The sequence below is a fragment of the Ochotona princeps genome, chromosome X, assembly GCF_030435755.1.
Source record: "Ochotona princeps isolate mOchPri1 chromosome X, mOchPri1.hap1, whole genome shotgun sequence".
NCBI lineage: Eukaryota > Metazoa > Chordata > Mammalia > Lagomorpha > Ochotonidae > Ochotona > Ochotona princeps.
Window position 1 is genome coordinate 75,583,191 of NC_080865.1, and position 22,873 is coordinate 75,606,063.

The window sequence follows — 22,873 nt, forward strand, 5'->3', positions numbered from 1 at the left end:
CTGCCCTAGAAGACACCAATTTCTTATACACTATCCATCAGCTTTGAGCACTGACGAGATGGAGGCCAGCCCTAGAAATACATCAGCCTTAGGTGACATCAGGGCTGTGTTCTCTACTGTCTAACCCATCCCAGATGGAAGAGGGAACATTTGATGAGTGGTTTTGAAACAGAGACACTTGTATCATGCTAGGGATGACTATGGGGACAAAAAGGTCACTGCAGACTTCCTACTTTACAAAATGAGCTATGATAGAACATCCAATAAGAATCTGGCAAAAATAGCCTTGTCATCATCACTGTGAATTTATACTTACTGAGTTCCCACAAAATGTTAATCTTCACATAACTCTCATTGAACACCTTTTTATATCTATAAGGAACTAGAGAATAATCACCATTACATTTTTATGTCATTTCTCCAAGCCAAAAATCACAAAGAGCTTCTATGGATATTCTAAAGCATGCTGAGGCAAAGACCTCATACTGTATGAAAGCATCCTTGACTAATGTTTTCCCCACTGCGAGTCAGCCTCCCAGCCAAACTTCTCCCCAAATGGGAAGGAAAAATAACAGGTGAAAAAGGAAAGAGTCAAGATATAGACATGAGAAAGTTACAAACATTTGCACAGTGGAACTCCAGGAATCCCAGGAATATTTGGGCAGGCCAACACACATCTACAAGAAGTTCAGGTGAATGGAGAGGTAGGAACCAGTCTTGTCTGTCTCCTGCTCCCTCCATGCAGAACTGCTCTAATCCAGACTTTAACCTTTGGCCTAAGTAATGGAGAAGAGCCATAGAACTCTATAAGGTACTTGCTTTTACAGTCACTTTCCAGGAAGAGGATCTTTTCCTCATATTTTATGGCAGATGGGGGAGGGGCTTTGGAACTATGGGTTTAGTGGATATTCACAAGTTGGGTAAACATTAAAGATATCCATTGTTCTAGATGAATTTTGTAAATGGTCCCACTTGCTTAAAGGAAAGTGAAAATAAATAATAGATTAAAAAGCATAAAAACACTAGGCTACCCTATTGGCAGGTGGGTGACAACTGGTCTAAGCATCTCTTTTCAGGGCCTCCTTCCCTCCCCACTCCCTACCCTTTTCAATCTTCTTTCAAAGCTCAAGGTTTGAGGCAGTGGTCAAGCTCCAGGGCATAAGAATTGGTGTTCCGCATGATGCTTTGCACTAACACAACAGGCTTGGGGTTTCTTCCTGCAAAGCAGGACAGCCAGGTGCAAATTAACATGGCTGCAGCGGCTCCACCTCCAGCACAGTAATAGGCCCAGCCCAGCCGACAGGTACCTGTGGAAGCAGGGAGAGACATGAGCGTTAGATTGTCTTCTCATACCATCTCTTGGATAATGACTATGGAAATGATCCCTTAAAATGTAGTTTTCATACATCCTCTTTGGGTAGCATGCTTAGAGTGAGATTAAGAAAGACTGAATGCCATTGGGCTTCTTGATTTCTTCCCTGACTGCTAAGCCTTGCTTTAGCAAGAAGGCATTAGAGTTTATTTTTCCTGACAAAGGTGGCAGCATGGCAATGCCAATGACAATATGATAACAATTTGATCAGGAGTCAAGCATTATGCTAAGCTCTTTACATGTATAGTTTATTGATCATCACAGTAATTCTATGAAGTAAAGAGTATTAAATCTCTGTTTTACAAAAGATGAGACAACAACAGCACGGGTTAATTATGAAAAATCACGAAACTAGAAAGTGGTAGGATAATGTTGTAAGGCTTAGTTCACAGTGACTATACAGCTCCACAATTTTAATGACACTAATAAGCTAGTATAAATGTAGCTGATTTAAAGAACCATGTTGTGCATCAACATTAGATTCGAATGTTAAAACTCAGCTTCTTTCTCCCTTCTTATTTGTCTCCACCCTAACCTACCGTTTAACACCCATGAAGAAAAATACACACTGGAATCAAATCCAAAGCTTCTAAGTTTCACTGCAAAGGGTAATGGAAAGCTTCTATCAGAGTCCTGAATAGAATCTAACAGAAGCAGATTCCTTTGTTTGAAGGAAATGTGTTTTTTCAGCAATCCCTCAGAATATGCCAATTCCCAGAGAAAGAGGAGCTATTATTTTAGAAACTCTTAAGAGTATCTAAGTGCTCAAATAACATGCTTGCCACAACTCTAGAAATTGTAGCAGATGTTCCAGTGCAGAAAATTTCAAAGATGTCCTGAGAAGAGAGGTAGGGAGCGATCGTCACCTACCTCTTGGTCCTGAAGAAGCTAATCCTGGTTACAGCCAGGAAATTTGTTTTTTCTTAAGACTAGATCCAGCCAACTATTCAATTATTTCTGTTCACATTGTGTCCAGTGAATTTTAATTTTTTTTCTCTTCCATCTCAGCAGCTGTTGTGTCACAGAAAGAGTACACAATGATCCTAAGTGAGGTCACTTTGCTTTTTCATCCAGGCCAGTCTAATTGTTTTCCCTGTTTTCTGCCTCAGAAATTTTTATCCTGTGACCAAGTCTTCACTCATGCTGTCTCCCTTGCCAGAAGCATCTTTTCACTCTTATTTACTAATTCATATCTTCTGAATAGCAGTATTCAGAACTCGGCACTTGCCAGGAGCCTTCCTTGATGTACTCTAGTAGGCCAAAGACACCTCACCTAAATAGCCCTTCAAGGATTCATCTGTGCACCCCATCCATAGCAGAATGTATCTGACACAGCATTCCCAGGGAGGTATTTACTTTGCATTTGCTTTATCCATGCTTTCACTCTTTCAATATTTCTGGCTCAACAATACAGATATTTATTTCTTTGTTTGATAATCCCTTCACATTCTGTGTTCACAATAAATACAAGTTCAGAACTTGAAGGTGCAGACACTTCCATTTTCAACCTTCAATCCCCAAAACTATGGCTTAAATTTTGATTAGATTTGGAGCAGAGGTCAACTTTTTTTCTCTTTTTAAAGAAGATTTATTGAAAGTCATAGTTATGGGGGGGGGAGAGGCAGAGAGAGAGGAAGAGAGAAAGAAAAACAGAAAGTGAGAGAGACCCTTCCTATTCATCGGGTCACTCCCTAGATAGCCACAGAAACCAGGTCTGTGCCAGACTAAAGCCGAGAGACAGGGGCTTTTATCGAGATCATCCATGTGGGTTGCAGGGTACCAAACACTTGGTATATATTCTGTTGCTTTTCCAAGACCATTACCATGGAGCTGAATTGGAAGGACATGGCCAGGCACCTATGTGGGACACTGGCATTGCAGGAGGTGGCTTTACCTGGGAATACCATACACCAGCTCCCAGAACAATAATTTATAACAATAATTGTGACACTAAGTTTGATTTCCTCTGATGTTTTCTCAGGATTAGATGAAGGTTGCATTATGCATTCAAGGCAGAATTGTTGCATAAGTGAGGCTATGTCCTCACAGTACATCTCATTAGGAGGCACATGATAACTGTTTTTATTATAGGTGATGTTAATTTTGTTCACTTAGTGCATGTATGTCTACTAAATTTCTTTACTGCCAAGTTATTATTGGCATAAAGTTAATAATTGCTCTCTGGAAAAAATGCTTTAAGATTATATAAATATTCTAGTCCTCATTAATTTTAATTCACTAAAAATGGAATTAAATTGCAATCCCAGCTAACATAATATTCAGTGTTTCTGAAATATGCCACCGTCCTTTCCACAATAAAGTCTATGACATGTTCTATCCCCCCCGCCTAAATGCTTCATTTGACACATATATTGCCGACCATTCTCTTCAATTAGTCAATGTTCAGTTATTCTTCAGCCCTCAGCTCAGTCATTAATTGCTCAGCTAAGTCTTCCCTTACCTCTTTAGAGCAAATTCCCTCCTCAGAGGCTTCCATGGTACCAATGTATGCTTCTTTCCCTATTTGAATGGATGGATGGATCTTAGTCCCTCCTCTGACAAGTGTTATTTGTTCAGTAACATTAATACTTTACTAACAGACCAAGGCAATGATTTGGCTTTATGAAGCCCTGTGTCTCCATTCAAAATTATAGCAGAAGCCAGGCTATAGCAGCTATAAAAACAAAACAAATGACAAAGAGGGAAGCAGGGAGGGAGGGAAGGAGAGAGAGATTGCTGTAAAGGGGAAGTTTCTTTACATGGCAATGATATAATCATCTCCAAAGTTGTATCAAAGCAAAATAATGGTGGACTTTTAGAAGAGTAAAGAAAGCCATAGAACTGCATAGATCTGTATCTTCTTGCTGCACCTCCGCCTAGACACACACGTTCACACACACTCACTCAAAATAGATTTTTGTGAAAAGCATTGGAATTCACAAAGTGAAAATTTTGGAGATAGGCAAATCTTCAATATCTGCCATTGTAGGAATGCTGCAAAGTTTATTACACTCACTTTGTAGACTGAACTACATGGCTCAGCTAACAGCCCTAGTAATTATCAGAAGCAAAGAATCAGGAAAGCATCCAAGCTGAATCTTTTTGCTCCCAACCCAATGTTCTGCCCTCTATTGTTTTTCTTCTCTTCTTCCTAAATTCCATTTTCCTGTTACAGGGTCCCTTGATCTGTTAGCCCTGAGAGGAGGTCTCTAGATCAATCTGGAATTGTCTCATCAGTACTTATCTTTCAATACCTCCAACCAAAATCCCCTGTGCTCTGCTAAGTACACAAGAGCCACTTCTGAAGTGGTCCACTGTGAAACAACTCCCTCCTCCCCAGCATATAGTCAACCTAGTGTAGACAAGGCACCAGGAGTCTCACTGTGTTTCTTCAGTTGCCTCTCAGCCTATACCCTCCTTAGAAGGACCAGGATATTTCTATTAGATACATTCACACTAGGACTGGAGAAATTCTTGCCTATCTAAATGAAAGGAGCAAATGCATTGCATGCATTCCTCCAAAGCCTTAGGCAGCAAAGAAAGCCAATAAAGTAGGCTTCTCTGGAGTAAAGTGTTGGCTACCAAGACTTAAGTAAGCCTTACTGAAGTCAGAACCAGGTATCCCAAGGCTGGTCAAGAACATACAGGGACATGTTCCTATCGCCATTCTAAGTGCATTCTGAACTTCCTCATACACGGGCTCCTGTTAGGCTGCTGAGAAGCATCTATGCCTTAGGCTTCTGTCTTGTAAGAATCTGAAGATGAACAAGGAATTATATCTTCTGTGATCCCTTCCCTACAACTACACCTGTTATTTGCTTCACAGAACACAAAGGTTGTATCAATGACATTGAAATAAAGGTGAAAAAGAAGCAGATATTTAGGAACTGTCTCCACTTTGAGATCTATCATCAGTACTCAGCTGTGTCACAGAAGGCTTGTATGACAGTCTGATGGCTGACAGAGGAACTGTCTATGAAAGGATGCAAAAAATAAGGAGCAGTGGCAGTGACCTTGCTCCTATCCCGCTAATCACTGTTTAGTGAAGTCTCAAGGACCACCACCAGCCCCTAAATTATTTTCTTCAACGTAAGTTTGATCCTTATACTCATTTGGCAAATATTTACTGAGTACCTACTATATTCCAGGAATTTTGAATACACAATCTGATTATAACAGCAGTCATTATTATTTCCATTTTCAGTTCAGGGAAGCCAGTTTCCAAATGGTAAATGACTTACCAAACATGTGTCAGAGTAGTTTTGTATGCCAGCCTAACTCAGAGCTTATGGTCATCCACTTCAACAATGCCAGGAAGATGAAACCACTAATAAACATTATTATGGCCCAAGTTTGATGGCAAAGTACTTTCATCAAATCATTTCACCTTTCTGGACCTCAATTTCCTTTTATTTAAGTGGAAATAATTTTATTGGCAAGACTTTAGAAGACCCCTTCCAATTAAAAATGTTCATCGTGAGTGCTATAAGTACTTCAAGAATCATAGAAATATGTTATAGGAACATCAAAACTGTTCGCAGCTGAGAGAACTCAGACTCAGGTTGGGATGTATAGAGGGGATGCTCTTTCAACTTGGCTTCATCAGTGGAAAGTAGGCATTCTAGTCAGAGGAAGCTGGTGTAAGAAAAGTTGTGACAAGAATGAAAAAGCGCAGGATGTGTTTCAGAAACAATGTATCATACAAAATTGTTTCAATAAATGAGCTATAATTGGAAAAGACTAAGTTGAATCTATTATCAGTAGGAGCCAAGCAATGTTCTGTGCTTCTCACAAGCAGTGAGGATAAATGGGAAGTTTCTGAGCAGATGACAATACAATAGAGTAAGATTCAACTTTGGTCCTACTGCTACTTCATGCTTTTAAAAAAGTCTTCATTTGTTTGTAGGGGACCTGGGGGCACTGTTGTATGTACTCAGTGTCCACAGTAACTTATCCTGCCCATTCCCAAGTTTTGAAAGCAACAAATATTGCCAGGGGTGGGGGTAGTGGTGTTGCTTCCTGAGACTGAGAACCACTGTGCTAGAGGAAGATTTGGTAAGATTAACCTGTAAAAGAATGCAAGTAGATGGAAGCCAGTTAACTAGAGGTCACAGAATGGCGATAGACCCCAGTGAGAAAGGATGATCTGGGTCAAAACATCCATATATTTGAGGTTGAGCAACCCTCACCTAAGCATCTAGGCATACAGCAGATTTTCACATTTCAGTCAAAGTGAATCTTAATGACAGAGCACAATGGTCCTTCAAGAATGGCCTTGCATGATTCCTTTTGGACCTGGAAAGTGACTAGAATTGAGACATAATCAACCTGGAGCATGCTGATATCTTAGCCCTGGTAAACTGGGGAAGGTCAAGGAGAGATATCTCCCAAGGTGTTAAGGAGAAACTGCTGAATTCTTGGGAGTCTTTGGATGAATCTTTTATTCCTACCAGCTCTCAACTGTCTCCATGTTAAAATGGAGGCCAACAACTAAGTAGTTGTCTAAAGATGAAACACTAAGACCAAATGAGTGTTTTAAGTCTCTTGAAAAAGCAGCCAGGCTCGTTGCAGCCTGGCATTAACACTGAATGTACTGATTCTGAGCCTGCACACTTGAATTGTCCAGGGCCCTGTGCTCCCCAAACATACTGTAATGAATTACCTGAGCTCACACCTAGACTTTCTGTATATCCACACATTTGTGTCTGTGAAGAGATTTGGGTTGGCAGGGTAAAAAGGAGGGAAGACTGCCAATTTGCTGCATGCAAAGCTTCTGGATGAGCCTTAAGATAAACCTCTTCCTTTTGGTGCTTTTCTGCTTTATTTCTAACACCCTATCTCTGAGTCACTCTATTCCATGTTGAATTTGCTGTGACAGGATCTCTCATAAAAGTTATTAAATCATCACTCAGCAGTAGGCCTGACATTCAAATCAAGACACGTTGCTTTTATTCCAAGTTGCAAATCAAGTTGGTTTATAGTTTGACTCCTTTTCCTTTTACCCAGCTTTCAGTTATTATAGCTCTACTGTTTAGGGAAGAAAAAAAATTTTACTGGCTTCTGCTTAGACTGACCAGTCTTCCTTGATCCTTGGGCCCATATCCTTCAGGGGTATGGTATCCATCATGTGTCTCTGAGTCCTAATGAGGTACTGGGGAGAGGCAGCCCCAAAGCAGTACTTGTGGTGAGGCCCAACATTGATGCAGACATCCAAGTTAGGAGACAGAGTAGGACAGATTCTGCAAGAGAGGTTCCTCCAAGGTATGCATTCATAATGCCAGCTTGGAAGCCAGCAATGCTAGGGTCAGTGGAAAGAAGCCCTGAGTGTTGGTGTGGTAAGGAACAGACTAAGCTGCAGGTAGAAAACAATCATGAAATAGCTTGAACCTTTGGGGTGAAACAAGAAGGGATAAAGTTATTTGGGGGATGTGAATTGTCCAGAAATATAAAGAGAGCTGTATTTCTTTACAAAATCATATACAAATTTTTGAAAATCTTTGAATCAAACGATTGGGTAGTGCTTCATACATAGTTAAAAGGGAACAAATTTGACATCTGTATATTTATCTATTTACTTATTTATCTATTTATTTTTCATTTCATTATGCTTCAGTAACCAGGAAATTTGAAAGACACCATATTACTGTCTCTACTAGGTTCAGCAAACACACATGAAAAAATATTTTTTCTAAAGATTTATTTCATTTTTATTGGAAAGTCAGATACACATAGAGGAGGAGAGAAAATGAAGGCACGTGAGGAAAAGCAAAGTCCTCATTATGACAGATGCCGACTTTCTCTCACATAACATTTCTGCCATACAAATTTAGTCCTTCTAATGAAATAGTCCCTGCCACTACTTGGTGTTTGCTTCTATCCTCTCCTCCTTTTATGTCACCCTCTCTCTCTTTTTTTTAAAGATTTATTTATTTTTTATTAGAAAGTCAAATTTATAGAGACAAGGAGAGACAGAGAGAAAGATCTTCTGCCTGCTTGTTCATTCCCCAAGTGATCACAACAGCCAGAGCTGAGCCAATCCGAAGCCAGGAGCCAGGAGCTTCCTCTGGGTCTCCCATGTGGGTGCAGGGTCCCAAGGCTTGGGACCATCCTTTACTGCTTTCCCAGGCCACAGGTAGGAAACTGGAAGGGATGTGGAGCCCATATGGGACTTGAACGGGTTGCTCATATGGGATCCTAGTGCATATAAGGTGAGAATTTAGCCACTAGGCTATCACACCAGGCCCCTGCATTTCTTTGAAGTGTATGTATGTATGTATGTATGTATGTATGTATTTAAAAGCAAAAGAGTGAGAATCTTTCAACTGCTAGTTCACTACCTAAATGCCCACAACAGCCAAAGCCAGGAACTGGGGACTCTATTGTGATCTGTCAGTTGGGTAGCAGGGACCCATGTACTTAAGCTGTCATTTCTTGCCACTCAGGCTACGCACTAGCAGGAAATTGGGTCAGAAGTAGAGGTGCCCTTGAACCTAGACATTCCAATATGGGACAATATGGGATGCCTTCCAAAGAGACAACTTAACCTTTTGTGCTATAACACCGTCTCAACCTTTATTTCTTATTCATACCATCTCTCACATAGCTATATTGAGTTTTAGCTACTCTGTTCACCTTTTTCTTCAATGGAGGCTACGACACTTCAGATCAATTTAAATTATGCTTTCGGGTATCTTTCCAGATTGTCTCCAACCTACCCTTGATGAAACTTTCATGCCCCCATCAAATATCCTTAGAGCAGCTTCTCAGAACAACTTTGCTTATTCACCGTAAAGAGAAAGGACATAAACCAACTAACGAACATTGGAACTCGTTTATTCAACATAAGTTTTCTAGGACACTTGGCCTTTAAGAACTTGGCCGCTTTCCTTTAACATCTGCTCAATAGCCCTCTGCTTGTATCCACTTGTGCTTTCTCAATTAATTAAAGTCAGTAACTGGAATAGCAATAGCTAATATTGGTCAAATGCTTCCATGTGCCTGGCATGTAGTCAGCTCTTTAAATACGCTGTTCTCACATAGGTAACATAACAAACCAGATGAGTGAAATTGAACCAGAGACAAAAGGACAAGCAGATGGGCTGTTACTGTGGCAAGAGCTACAAGGACACATACAGATGAGGGGTATCAAGTTCAGGTTAAAGCGGGCAGGGAGTTTCCAAGGAATAAGAAATTATCCAGGTAAGGGAAAGGAGAAATGCATTCCTAGCAGAGAGGAAAATACGCAAAGTTTCAAAGGAGTGAAGGAACATGATATTTTCAGGTAGCTGGGCAAAAGAAGCAGATAAAATGGTGATGAAAATGATAGCCAAGGTCCCTGAAGGACTTGCTAGGGAGTCTATACTGAAGGCGATGGGGAGCTACTGCTTAAAAAGCAGACTGACATCAGATTTGCATTTTAGGTATATCACTTTGACCACAGAATTGGAGAGAGACTGAGTGGGTAGTGTGTAGCATCTTTGAGAATACAGCAAGAGAAAAAGTTAAGAGAATTCTCAGTAACTCAGACAAGAGTTTGTATTAATGGGAAGCAGATAGATTCTAGAGTTCTCATTGTGTGCCTTAGCATCACACAAATCTTGGAATCAAATAATGTTTATTCCTGACAATGAAAAATATCTGGAATTGGCATTATGATTGTTATCACATTTGTTATCACATCTCCACAAAATACACTACAAGCTTCGTGAAGACTATCTGCTTCAATTCTTTCCATTTTTGCAGTGCCTTATTTGTGATGTTTTTTATAATGAATGTTCAGAAAATTCTTATTGAGTTACTATTATGCATCTTTGACATAACATTTAAGAATGTTACGCCAGACCTAGCAAATTGACCTACCTTAGGAGTCCGGGCCAAGTTCTGTTTTCATCCATTGACTTAGCCCTGTACCAGCAATGCCATCACTATCAGAAAATGAATATACACTGGGTATATTTGGATCCCTGAATAATAACGGATGCCTCAAATAATACCATCTAATACAGATAAAGCACTTTATCATTTACAAGGTACTTTTTTCATTCAATATCTCATTTAATCCTCTTTCATTTTGATTTATGCGTTCATCACATCCCAGCAAGAGGCAGGAATATTGTTCTGAGGAAAGAAGAGTGCAGCCAGGTGAAGTGTCTGCCTAGGCCCATATGACTTCAGTAAATCACTGAAGTATAATAAGATAAAGTATCTGGAATGAGAATCAGACAGAAAACTGAACCATGAACTGTCACAAACTGAATGTCTGGAGCAATTCATTTACTTTGCTTTTATTTGAAAATCAAAGAGACAGATAGATGCAGGTATCTTTCATCCACTGGTTCACTTTTAAAATGTCCTCAACCGCAGGGGCTGGGGCGGGCTAGTCAAGAGCCAGAAACTCCATCCAGGTCTCTCATGTGGGTGGCAGGGACACAACAACTTGAGCCATTATCTGCTACCTCCCAGGATGTGCATTAGCAGAAAGCTGGAATGAGGAGCTGATTCAGGACTCCAATCCAGGCATTCAGATATGAGATGTGGGCTTCCCAAATAACATAATCACTGTGGCAAATGTTCACTCCCGGAGCAAGTCATTTATTTAAACTTTCTGAGTAGCAGATTGTCTGTTAGTAAACAGACATGGCACTTCCAGCTTCACAGAGCAGCTGTGAAGGTCCAATGAGAATATGCATATTTGGATAGAGCACTTAATATAGGGCTTGGAATGATTAATGCTACTCAGCTCATGTTGGTTCAGCTAAGCACTCTATCAACTGGTCCACTTGTTCTCAGACATGTTTGGGACAGCCTCTGTGGCCCTGCTCCAGATCTATGCAATTAATATCTCCAGGGTGGGGATACAATTACAGCCTAAACTGCACTTGCAGTCCTCGGTCATTTTACTTAACAGATACATTGATATTTTTTTCATAATTTCTCATAATCTGCATGGACATGTGTGGGGCTTGGTGACCATAGTTTGAAAAAGACACATGATGTGGCTGCTATTGGGGCACAATAGTTAAACCACCACTTGTGATCCTCTATCCTCTATCCTCTGATGTCCTGACTCCTTCGGGTTCTAATCCAGCTCCCTGCTGATACACCTGGGAAGCCAGGGGCTGAAGCCCAAGTACTTTAGGTCCCTGCCATTTATACAGGAGACAAGAATGGAACTCGTGTCTCTTAGAAGAGTGCTCCTAGAATCAAAGGAGTTGTCCTTGATTCTCCTGGTTTTTAAAAGCCTTTGAAACCCGTTTCATGTCACTGAAGAAGCTGGGATGAGTATAACCCATAATAATAACAATAAGACAAATAATAGGTATTATCAAGTGTAGGCCCTCTCATAAAGCTGCTAGGCCCAACATCTCGTTTCATCCCCCAAGAGACATATGAGGTGCCTACTACATTATTAGTATCCCCAATTTAAAATGGGTTCATTTTAAACAAAAGTTTAGGATATAGTAACATTCTACAATAGATAAGGAAAGCAAATAATAAAGGTTTAGGGGGGAGAGGAAGCCAGTTCTGAGGTTTAAGAAAGGAATTTCAGCGGAATAAATGGAAGTGAGAACATTAAATGTTCTTCCTGAGGACTAAGAAACAGGGAGTGAATTTGCCAGGCTTTACTGCCATCGTGTGGTAAACTCATGTAGTGACAACTGATTCAAAACTGCTTTGGTTATTTCAATCATACAGGGCCCTTTACAAGACATTGGTGAAATAAGGCCAGTAGAAAGTGAGAGGTCTATCCTTTAGGCCACTGGAAGAGCTTTGTCTCTTCTGGAGTTTCCAAACTGAGGTCAGCTTAACAGCTCCAGGCTCATCATCCTTTTCTCATGCTCTTTCAAGAAAGGTAGAAATGTTTATAAGCACCATAATTATTTTTTTTTATATTGAAAATGTAAGGTCCTGGCACAATGGCTCAGTGCCTTGCATATGCCAGGATCCCATGTAAGCACTTGTTCATGTCCCGGCTGCTGCTCCACACCCATCCAGCTCCCTGCTTGTGGCCTGGGAAAGTAGTAGAGGATGGCCCAAAGCCTTGGGACCCTGTACCTACATGGAAGACCCAGAAGAGGCTCCTCAGTTCAGATCGGCTCAGCTTCATCCATTGAAACCACTTGGGAAGTGAACCAGGAGATGGAAGGTCTTTCTCTCACCTCTCCTTGACTCTGTAAATTTGACTTTCCAATAAAAATAAATAAATCTTTTAAAAAGATGCAAATAGAATAGCATCCCATCAGAAGTATAAAGGCTCATTAATTTCAACACTGAACTATTTTGAATAGAAGATGGTCAATGGCTAGCTTTCTATGTTTTTTATTCCTTATTCCAACAGAACATTGTTTTCACAAAGCCCAGTCACATGTGCTTTTGCATTTCATGACCAAAACAATTACTGTGGATAATTTCATCTTCACTTAAGTCATAAGGAAGTAAGTTTAAAGAAATGAAAAGACTTGTCTTCATGCACAAAATAAGACAGCAACAGAGCTGACCTACATCTATTCTTTCCTTTCAATATATCATTTTGAAAGTGCCAAAGGTATGGCAAGCACTGGAGATACGCAGCTCAATTAAGTTGCTATCTGACTCATTCATGTCCTTTCTCCTCCAGGTCATGCCACATTTAACGGGATGAAGATTCTCTTCCCCTGGAGCAATACCTGAGCCATGAATTTTCCAACACTGGCTGCAACTACTACTGCCTCAAGGCATAAATTGCTTTAGTTAGTCTGCAACTCCCTGTCACCAAGGATGAGTGATTCTGAAAAGGCTCTGCTGGGGCCTGGCCAGGTAACCTAGTGCCTAAAGTCCTTACCTCGTACATGTCAAGATCCCATATGGCTGCCGGTTCTAATCCCGGCGGCCCCGCTTCCCATCCAGCTCCATGCTTGTGGCCTGGGAAAGCAGTCAAGGATGGCCTAGAGCTTTAGGACCCTGCACCCACGTGGGAGACCCATAAGAGGCTCCTGGCTTTGGGTCAGCACAGCATCCGGCATCGGCTGTTGTGCCTGCTTGGGGAGTGAATTGGCAAACTGAAGATCTTCTCTGTCTCTCTTCCTCTCTGCATATCTGACTTTCCAATAAAAATCTTTTTTTAAAAAAGGCTCTGCTTTGCTTTTTAGGTCTCAATTAAAAATGAAACATTCCTGAGCTTTAGGAGGCATGCCTGAAATAAATTGGTTTATTCTTTTATTGTGTATACGTAATATGTACAACATGCTGTTTCAATACCTATGTAGAGAAATTATTACTTCAGTAAATTGACGTATCCCTCTCCTAACATTGTATGTGCTTGTCTGAGTTAACAGCACCTGAAATCTACTGTTTTATGTTTTAAGAATGAAATAGGCAAGTGGGAAATTAGATCAAAGACCTCACCATAAAGCTGTGTTGAGTTGCCACAGGGTTCCAGGTCCATTTCTGGAGTTTCCAATTACTCATCCAGTCCGATACTCTATGTAAAAACATGGAAGTCAAGGTTCATGGAGGGAAAGTTATGTGCCCCAAAATGCTTGAGGCAATTTAAATTCAGGTGTCCTGATCCCAGGTCCAAGGCAGTGAATTACCACACTCGGCTGTCCCTCCATATTTATGAAGATGTGTTAAGCTGCATTATGGTTTGGTGGACGCAAGTAAACAGATTTTCTGCAAAGAAGAAAACTGACAGAAAGGAAAGGTAGCAGGAAATGCCTGGAAACTGAACCCGTGAAGGTCAAAGTCCAGGTCACTATAAAAGGCTTGGAACTGACAAGAATAAGAGGAAATGATGGGAAAGCAAAGGAAATGAGCCTGACGAAGAGGAAACATAGGGAACATTCACAGGGATTTGGGGAACCTTTTTTTAAAAATAAAGATCTATTTATTTTTATTGGAAAGTCAAATATACAGAGAGGAGGAGAGGTAGAGAGGAAGCTCTTCTGTCCACTCATTCAGTCCCCAAGTGGCCACAACATTGATCCAAAGCCAGGAGCCCTGAGCCCCTTCCAGGTCCCAAGGCCCTGGGCCGTCCTTGATTGCTTCCCCAGGCCACGAGCAGGGAACTGGATGGGAAGTGGAACTGCTGGGACACGAATTGGCACCCATATGGAACCCTGGAGCATGCAAGATAAGGACTTTATCCACTAGGCTACTATGCAGGACCCTCAGGGAACCTGTTACATGCCTTGGCCAAGTTTAACAATTTGCTCACCCCCTCCCACAAGGTCATGCCCTCCAAAGAGGCTACTACACAAGTTTATAATATGCTATGCGATGTTTTCATATACATAAAATCTCACATCATGTAACGTTTGGGCACAAATATATCTACTCGAACAATTATCCTTCTGTGAAAACATTGAAATGTCTCCTCCAACTTTCTGAAAATAGTACATCGTCGTTGGCTGTAGTCACCCTACCATTCAAATATTGCCCCAAAACTTCATTCCTGGATGTACCTGTTACTCAGCTGATAGTAATCAAGCTTTCTCCATCCATGTCTCCTCTCTACTCTCCCCAGCCTTTGTTACTTCCCATTCAACTCTCAACTACGATGAGGTCACTTTTCTTTAGATTCCCCATGTCAGTCAGTCTGCGTATTCTGTATGTATCCACAGCTTCATTTAATCATCTCCACAACCATATGGAGAGAAATAATACTATCAACGTCCATCAAGGGATATACACAGAAGTCAAGTTCCACGTCTTTGTTTGTATAACTAGTAAGACACGGGGCTCAAATCAGAGCGCAGACTATCCTCCCCATTATCCTTCAAGACGTGTGTGTGTGTGTGTGTGTGTGTGTGTGTGTGTGTGTGTAATTGCTTTCTGCTGAAATAGATCCCTGGAAACACTTTCATTTTGCAATTGATCATCATAGTGATCATGATACCGGGAAGCAACTATTATCAACACAAAACACTGAACTAAGTAAATCTATGGCATGCATGACCACATCGAATCTTCACAATAACCCCATGAAGTGGCAACAGGCTCACAAAGTGCCGACTAATTTGCCCAATGTAGCAGAACTTGAAGACATAGTTATGCAAAGACCCATCCGTACCACTAGGTAGTCTGTATCCGGCGCTCTTCCCATGGGTTCTGCTCTTTCGCTGACTCCTGCTGCTTTTGATGCCAATTAGAACCCTTGTGAAGGATAGCTGGGAAGTGGAGTTAAATACATCATTTTAGCACTGGCCTTCATATGGATTCATTTGTGTGGGATCAAGCCCACAGAATCTTCATTCAGCGCCTAGAGTCCAATTAACAACCACCAAAGCACCTTTCTTAGCTTAAATCTTTCATTTACTTAATAAAACTAAGGTGTGGGAAAGGCAATACACTTGGCACCACTGTTGCTGGGAGACTGCCTGAATTTCCCTTTCTTACTTGAATGGGTAATATATTCAACAGACAGATACTGGATTGCCAAGGAGCATCATGTACAGGGTAAATAGGAGTCAGAAAGCTGATCCCAGGACAGTGGTTGTGTGGCCTTGAGGTCTCAGTAGTTGTAAAGAAGCTGTTGGTGGATCTGTCAGGTACCTCCCATCAAAGGTTTCAACCCAAGCAAGCCTAGTGTGGGTTTTTGTTGGTTTTCTGCTTCAAATATTTGATTCTTAGTATGTTTAAATTTTAAAAAAGATGGAAAAGGTCAATTTCCTTAACTGTTCAACTGAAGATTCGGGGGGGGAGGGGGCAGAATGTATAGATACTCAAGGCCAGAGAGACATCGCAGGCAGCCTGCATACAATGTTAGGACACATAAAACACAAAAATCCTGTATAGATCTTTCTTTGGTTGCTTTTAACAGAAAAATTTTGGAAGCTTTGTTAGGGCACATGAAAGCTAGAGTCATTTTTCAATGCTCTAGATGTATCCATTCTACTGAAGAACTTTTCTAGAATCTTATTAGATCCCGATATTGTTTAATGGTTTTATATACTTACTTTGTTCAAAGATTGGGGCTGAGAGTGCATTTGGGGAGAAAGGATAGAGTACTGGGTATTTCATAAAATGTCATACTTTTGTTTCTAAACACAATAGAACTAAAATGTATCTTAAAGTTCAAATGCTCAAGTGACTCAAGATGTACCTTCCCGGGCCCGGCGTGGTGGTCTAGCAGCTAAAGTCCTCGCCTTGAGCGCGCCAGGGATCCCATATGGGCGCTGGTTCTAATCCCGGCAGCTCCACTTCCCATCCAGCTCCCTGCTTGTGGCCTGGGAAAGCAGTCGAGGACGGCCCAAAGCCTTGGGACCCTGCACCCGCGTGGGAGACCCGGAAGAGGTTCCTGGTTCCCGACTTCGGATCGGCACAGCACTGGCCGTTGCGGTCACTTGGGGAGTGAATCATCGGACGGAAGATCTTCCTCTCTGTCTCTCCTCTCTGTATATCTGACTTTGTAATAAAAATAAATAAATCTTTAAAAAAAAAAAAGAAAAAAGATGTACCTTCCCGGGTGCTGAGTGTTGAGGTGGGCAGGTCATTATAGTGGGTGCAGGAGAGTGAAGTCACAGTGAGTTTAGGTGTCGTTCACTGTTCTGTCTTTAATTAGGTCTGTGAGGTTACACAAATCTCTTTTACTATATATCCAACATTCCTCATTATAAAAACTGGCATTTCACTGTCAGCTGCGCATAAGCTTTTGAAGATCAGATTAACTTATAGTCTTGAGAACATGTTGTGAATGTGATTCACTTATAGATAATACAGAACTTCCTTTATGATGAAATCCTATTCATAACACAAGAGTTTGATAACCTTGCTGGAAAATGGCTCCGTCACCCTAGAACAAGCTTTCAGTGGAGCCCATTTGGCTGTTGTCTTTCTAGAGGCCATTGGATATGAAGGATTTCCTTAGTAGTTTGTGGATTGAAGAAGGTTTTGAAACTCTTGGCAAAGCTCAAACATGTCTACTAGAAAACCACTTGAGGTCTTTGTTCCATGTTCTTTATAACAGAAGAAAGATGACTCCTCAGTGTACTTTCAACATCCTAAGGACCTTGCTTTTCTGCATCAATCACTCTTTGCCACAACATCATTTCTAACAGCATTCAAGCATCAGGTCATCAAAAAGTAAAATAAATAAATAAATAAATAACCTTTCTTCATCTCACATTGCCGTCCAACTATTGCTCTTCTTCACAGCAAAATTCTGTGAAAGAATGGCCTGTGCACTGCCTTCGTTTTCCTCATTTTGCAGCATCTTTAACATATATACACTCAAAACTACTCTTCTAGGTCACCCTGAGCCACTCCAGTGCTCACTTCTCTGGCTTTCATCCTAGCAGACTGTAACTGCATGAAACTCAGTAGACTACACCATGCGTTCTGACATAATCCTTCTGGCTTTGTGTGACTTCACCTTCTTGAATTTTTTTTATGCCCATCTGGCTACTCCTTCTGAGTCTCCTTTGTTTAACAGTATAGCAGCTAAGAACCAGGTGTTTCAAATGGTGTTATCCAATATGGTAGCCACTAGTCACATAGTATTACACTTACATTAAGACATATGAATAAAATCAGATACTTACTTTTAATAAAATCAAAATGAATAAGTTAGTCCCTCAGTTCTGCTAACCACGTCTCAATTACCAGCTGCCTCCCATGGTGTGCATTAGAAGGAAGCTGGAATTGGAAGCCAGAGCCTGGACTTGAACCCGGGGACTCCAATAAGGGATGAGTGCCTTCCAAGTGTCTTAACCACTATGCCAAACACCTGGCCCCGGGGAATGAATTTTATCCTGCTCACGGTGGGAAGTCATTACAGGGTTATCATTAGAGAGCTAGGAATCTGATTCATAATCAAGGAATATTTTTTGGCGGTGTTGTGGAAAATAGTTATGGGGTGACTGTGAGAGTGGAAGAAGGAGGTCAGATGGGAGGCTAGAGCCCTAGTCAGGGAACAGAAGCGATAGGAGGCAGAGGGGCATTGGATCTTGGGAGACTGATTCCAAATATATTTTAATGGAAGAATCTATTTTCCAAGGTGTGAGTAAAGAAAGTGATGCCAAGAAAGACTAGAGGAGAAGCACTCTCACTGGGATTGGGGAGAGAGGGAAGGAAACTCACTTTACATGTGTTAGTAGAGCGTCTGGTGAGAAATACAAGTAGGGGTGTCAAGCAAGCAGCCTGGAACCCAGTGAGCCGGCTGGCCTCAAGTTTACAGTGGGAGTTCTCAGCACATATATGATCCTTAACAGTATGGGAAGATATGATTCTGAAAATAAGAAAGGCAATCACATAGCACTTGGGGAGTGAACCAGCAGATGGAAGATCTTCCTCTCTGTCTCTCCTTCTCTGTGTAAATCTGCCTTTCCAATAAATATAAATTAAAGTTTTTTTTAAAGGCAGTTAAGAGATAAGGCTAAGGGTAGATTTCCAGCTTTGGGCTTTAATCTCAGTTCTAAAAACTACAAGCCCCGGGCTTCTGGACAACTTAACAACAACCTTGTCAAGAACTTTGCTCCTTCTATTATTCTCTGTCCATCTCAAATGATGCACAGCAAGAGGAAAAATAAAGATTAACTGCAAGTGAATGGAGAGGATAAAGTAGGCTTCTCACCACCTGCCACACCCTTTCTGTTTTTCCTCAGGACGATAAATGAAGAAGGCATAAAGCAGCCTCCGAGAGAGAAGCAGCCTGAACTCCTTCGATGGCATAGCTGGTGGGAGTTGGGGATGAGCTGCTGGGAAGGACTCTGACTCCATGCTAAGCCATGCCAAGGCGAACATCAGAATTCTAATCAGGGTCCTCAAGATCCAAAATTAGACTTAGAATATGAAAGTTAAGAAACTTTTCAGAAGTAACATTGTAAATTAGACACCCTTACCTTTTAATATTGTTTTAATTGAATATATTGTTCTAACTGACAAATAAAAATCAACTGATGTTTACTCTTCTTCATAATCTTTTTCATGTTTAATACAGATTAAAACAAGATTACCAAGTGGGAGAAATTTAAATATTGACAATATTCCCATACTGAGGACACTATGGAACATCAGGGGAAATGCTATTAGTTGCAGAATAAGTTGGTACATCATCTTTGGAGGGCAACTTTTGAAAATTTAAAATATACCTGTAGTGGATTTATAGACTAGTGGTTAAATTATCCAGACCTGACATCTGAGTGCCTGAATTTAGTTCTCAGCTCCTTCCCCTGACTCCAGCTTCCTGCTAATACAGAACCTGGGAGGCAGCAGTGATGTGTGGAGTGATCGGGTTCCTGCTACCCATGTGGGACATCTGGAATTCATTCATGGCTACTGAATCTAACCCAGGCCCAGCCTTTGCCAGTTTGGCATTGTGGGCACTTAGGAAATAAACAAACTAATGAGAAATAACCTTAAAACTTTTTGAGAGAGACAGGGGAAAGGGGTCTTTCTACAGGAAGGTGGAGAGGGACAAGGAGCCTTGAGGAAGAATAACACAATCACCCAAATCACCCAGATGAGGCACACCAAACAAAGGCCCTGACCACAATGCACCTGTTTGAACATTCTATTAACTTCTCTATACAAAATGGCTTACTCAGGCTCTGACCTCTGTATGGCTATTGAGGAGTCCCTCCGTTTTGCCTCCTTAGCATATTTATGCAAAAATAAAGAAGTAAAAGGTGATTTTGCAGCTGCTCCCTGAGTGGCCCTCATCAAGTCTTAGAGGTGTTTAACCTTACGAGCATATAAATTGAGCACTCATGGAAAGCTCCTTATTTAAAAACATAAAAACTCTCAGGCATGGCTTGCTCATGGGCAACTCCTGGAAACACCCCACTCCCCCAACGCTGCAGAGCACTTTCACTTTTGTTTTCGATTCTTCTTTCACTATTGAATATTTGTGCTTGCCCATCTGCCATAAATGTTCATGGTCACAAAACAAAGAACTCAGCCTAAAGAGCTGTTGACATTACAAAAAAGGGGGGGGGGGCTTCAGTGGAAAGAAAAATCTCCCTTGCATGGGCGCTTGTCTGAGATCATTAGAAGCACGAGAGAAATGGACCATTCTGGTTTGTCTTCAGAGATTCTGAATCTACTGTGGCCCTTAACCAATGAAAACACCAGGACTCCATCGGATGTTAAAAGGGGCTGCCAGTGTTAAGACACAGAGGTTAGGCACAGCCAAGCCCCCTCTATCTTTCAGACATGAGATACTGGTGTTGTTTTGTCCCAGTTTGTTTCTTGCAGAGATCTCTTTGTATGAGACTGGGAGAAGGTTTCAAGGCAGCCAAGGATTTCTGGCCCTGGAATCACCTGAAGGTTCTTTGACTGGAACTAGACCCTGACCACCTGCTAGGGTGTCTGACTGAGATCTGCATTCTACTTGCTTCCAGCCTTTCCCATATGATGCTGCCCTGTCAGAGGTTTTGTCCTGCTATGTGCACTGCTTTTTACCTCAACATCTTATAATCTTTATTAGATGAGAACTTGGCTCTCATTTTATTTGGTTGCATGAGGTTAGAAGGAAATTATTTTGAAACTCATCTTTTCTATCTTGGAAGTCCAGATAGCAGGACTACCTGATTATCTATCTCTGTTCCATGATGGGTTCATATGTTGATGTCACTCACTAATCCTTTTAACCAAGGGGCTTTTTGTGTGTATGTGCTTTCAATTGCTAGGTCATGGAATTTATTTTATGCATCTTAGGGGAAGGCACCATCTGAGTAGGAGTTGGGGTGATGCATCCATGGGGAATCTCCACTCAGCAGAGAACCTCCCAGCAGGCACAGGATAGGCATAGACACAACTCATTCTGGCTGTGCAGCTGTAGCTGATGAAAAAGAAAGGGGGAAGATGGATACACAGATGCTTTTGCCCTGCCGATGCAAGCAGGTTTACCAAGCAGGGCACAATCGTTAAAGGGGGACTGATTAAACACGTAGGTGAGCCAAACCTTAGACAGATATTACCAGGTCAAAATACGGATCAAAAAAAAAAAAAGGGGGAACTCCAATTAGAAGGGAGGGGCAACGTTAGGGACAGGACAGAACAACTGCTCTTGCTGGTTTGACACACCAGATCATGAGTGTCCAGTCGCCCACACGCCCATGATCCATAGGATCAAGAAACCCAGGGTTTGGAAAGTTGGCCACAGAAGAGGGCATCTACTGTCAGTTTGGCCCTCCCTGATTGTGAATACAGGGATACACTCACACTGCAGGGGCTCAAGGGACACTCGGAACCCCAACAGAGGCAGAGGAAAATAACTTAGGAATGCCTTTTGCTCTTCTCATTCTGGAAAAGGGCCCCAAAATATGTGTGTTGCAGGAAGAATCAGGCAAGCCCACTGGGATTTCTTTGACTCTCAGGCCTTGAAGAAACAGCTAAAACAGTTTTAGCCATTTTTAAAAAGCCAATGTTGTAGTGTATCAGATAAAGTCACCATCTGTGCCATTTTCACTGTGCTCTGTCCCAAGTGCTCCATTGTTGATTCAGTTCCTTGCTAATGTGCCTGGGAATGCAGTGGAAAATGGCTTAAATCCTTGGGCCCCTACACCCACATGGGAGACCCAGAAGAAGCTCCTGGCTCCTGTCTTTGGCTTGACCCATCCTTCGCTGTTTTGGCCATTATAGGGGTAAGCCAGTAGATGGAAGACTTCTCTGTCTCCTCCCTTCCTCTCTTTAAGTCTATCAAATAAATAATTTTTTTTCTAAACAAAGATCACTTCAGAAAACAGCCCACAATAGCCCAGTTGCATGCAATAGATTAAATCAGGCCCAACCCAGGGAGGGAACAGCTAAAGCTAATCCTGAGGAATACATGAGACATTACATTAGCAAAACCCTGGCTATAGTCCCCAACAATACCTCTTGGCTCAGGATGGCAGCATCCTTCCATCCAGGACCTGTGAGAGGAATCTCATTGGCACTAACTCCCCCTCCCATATCTAATGTGAGTATAAATTAACAGTCCAAATTACACTCAAGCCTTAAACTCCCTAGAGGCTGGCTCCTACAGTCTTACCACATGCACCTTTTTTTTTTAAGATTTATTCATTTTCATTGAAAAGGCAGAGATGCACAGAGAAGGGGATACAATCATCTGCTGGCTCACTACTCAAGTGGCCACAACGGCCAGAGCTGAGACAATCTGAAGCCAGGATGCAGGAGCCTATTTCAGGTCTCCCACACAGGTGCAGACTCCTAAGGCTTTGAACCGTCCTCCACTTTTTTCCCAAGCCACAAGTAGGGGGCTGGACTGGAAGTGGAGCAGCTGGGACATGAATTGGCATCCACATGCGATCCTGACATGTGCAAGATGAGGATCCAGCCACTGAGCCATTGCACGGTGCCCACCATGTGTACTTTTGTATTGTGGCCCTGGGAGGAGGCTCTGAGAAGAATCCTCCTTAGGCCCTAAACTGAATTCTTTCTAAATGCCTGTTTCCAAATCTATTTGTGAGATGTACTTTGCTTACTATGAGATGTCTCTGTTGTCCATACTTGCCAGTTAATCCTTTTTGGGGGTCGCTGCAAAATTCCTCATATACTTATTCCTTTCCAATTATTCCA

At 41.6% G+C, this 22,873-nt stretch overlaps 1 protein-coding gene across 1 annotated transcript in view; it reads right to left on the bottom strand.

Moving 5' to 3' along the window:
- Positions 1–1,125: 1,125 nt before the first annotated feature.
- Positions 1,126–22,873, bottom strand: part of LHFPL1 (LHFPL tetraspan subfamily member 1) — a 40,475-nt gene continuing 18,727 nt past the window's right edge. Inside the window, exon 3 of the mRNA XM_004590203.2 lies at positions 1,126–1,307. Within this exon, the coding sequence (XP_004590260.1) occupies positions 1,126–1,307 (182 nt within the window). The remainder of the gene's footprint in view (positions 1,308–22,873) is intronic.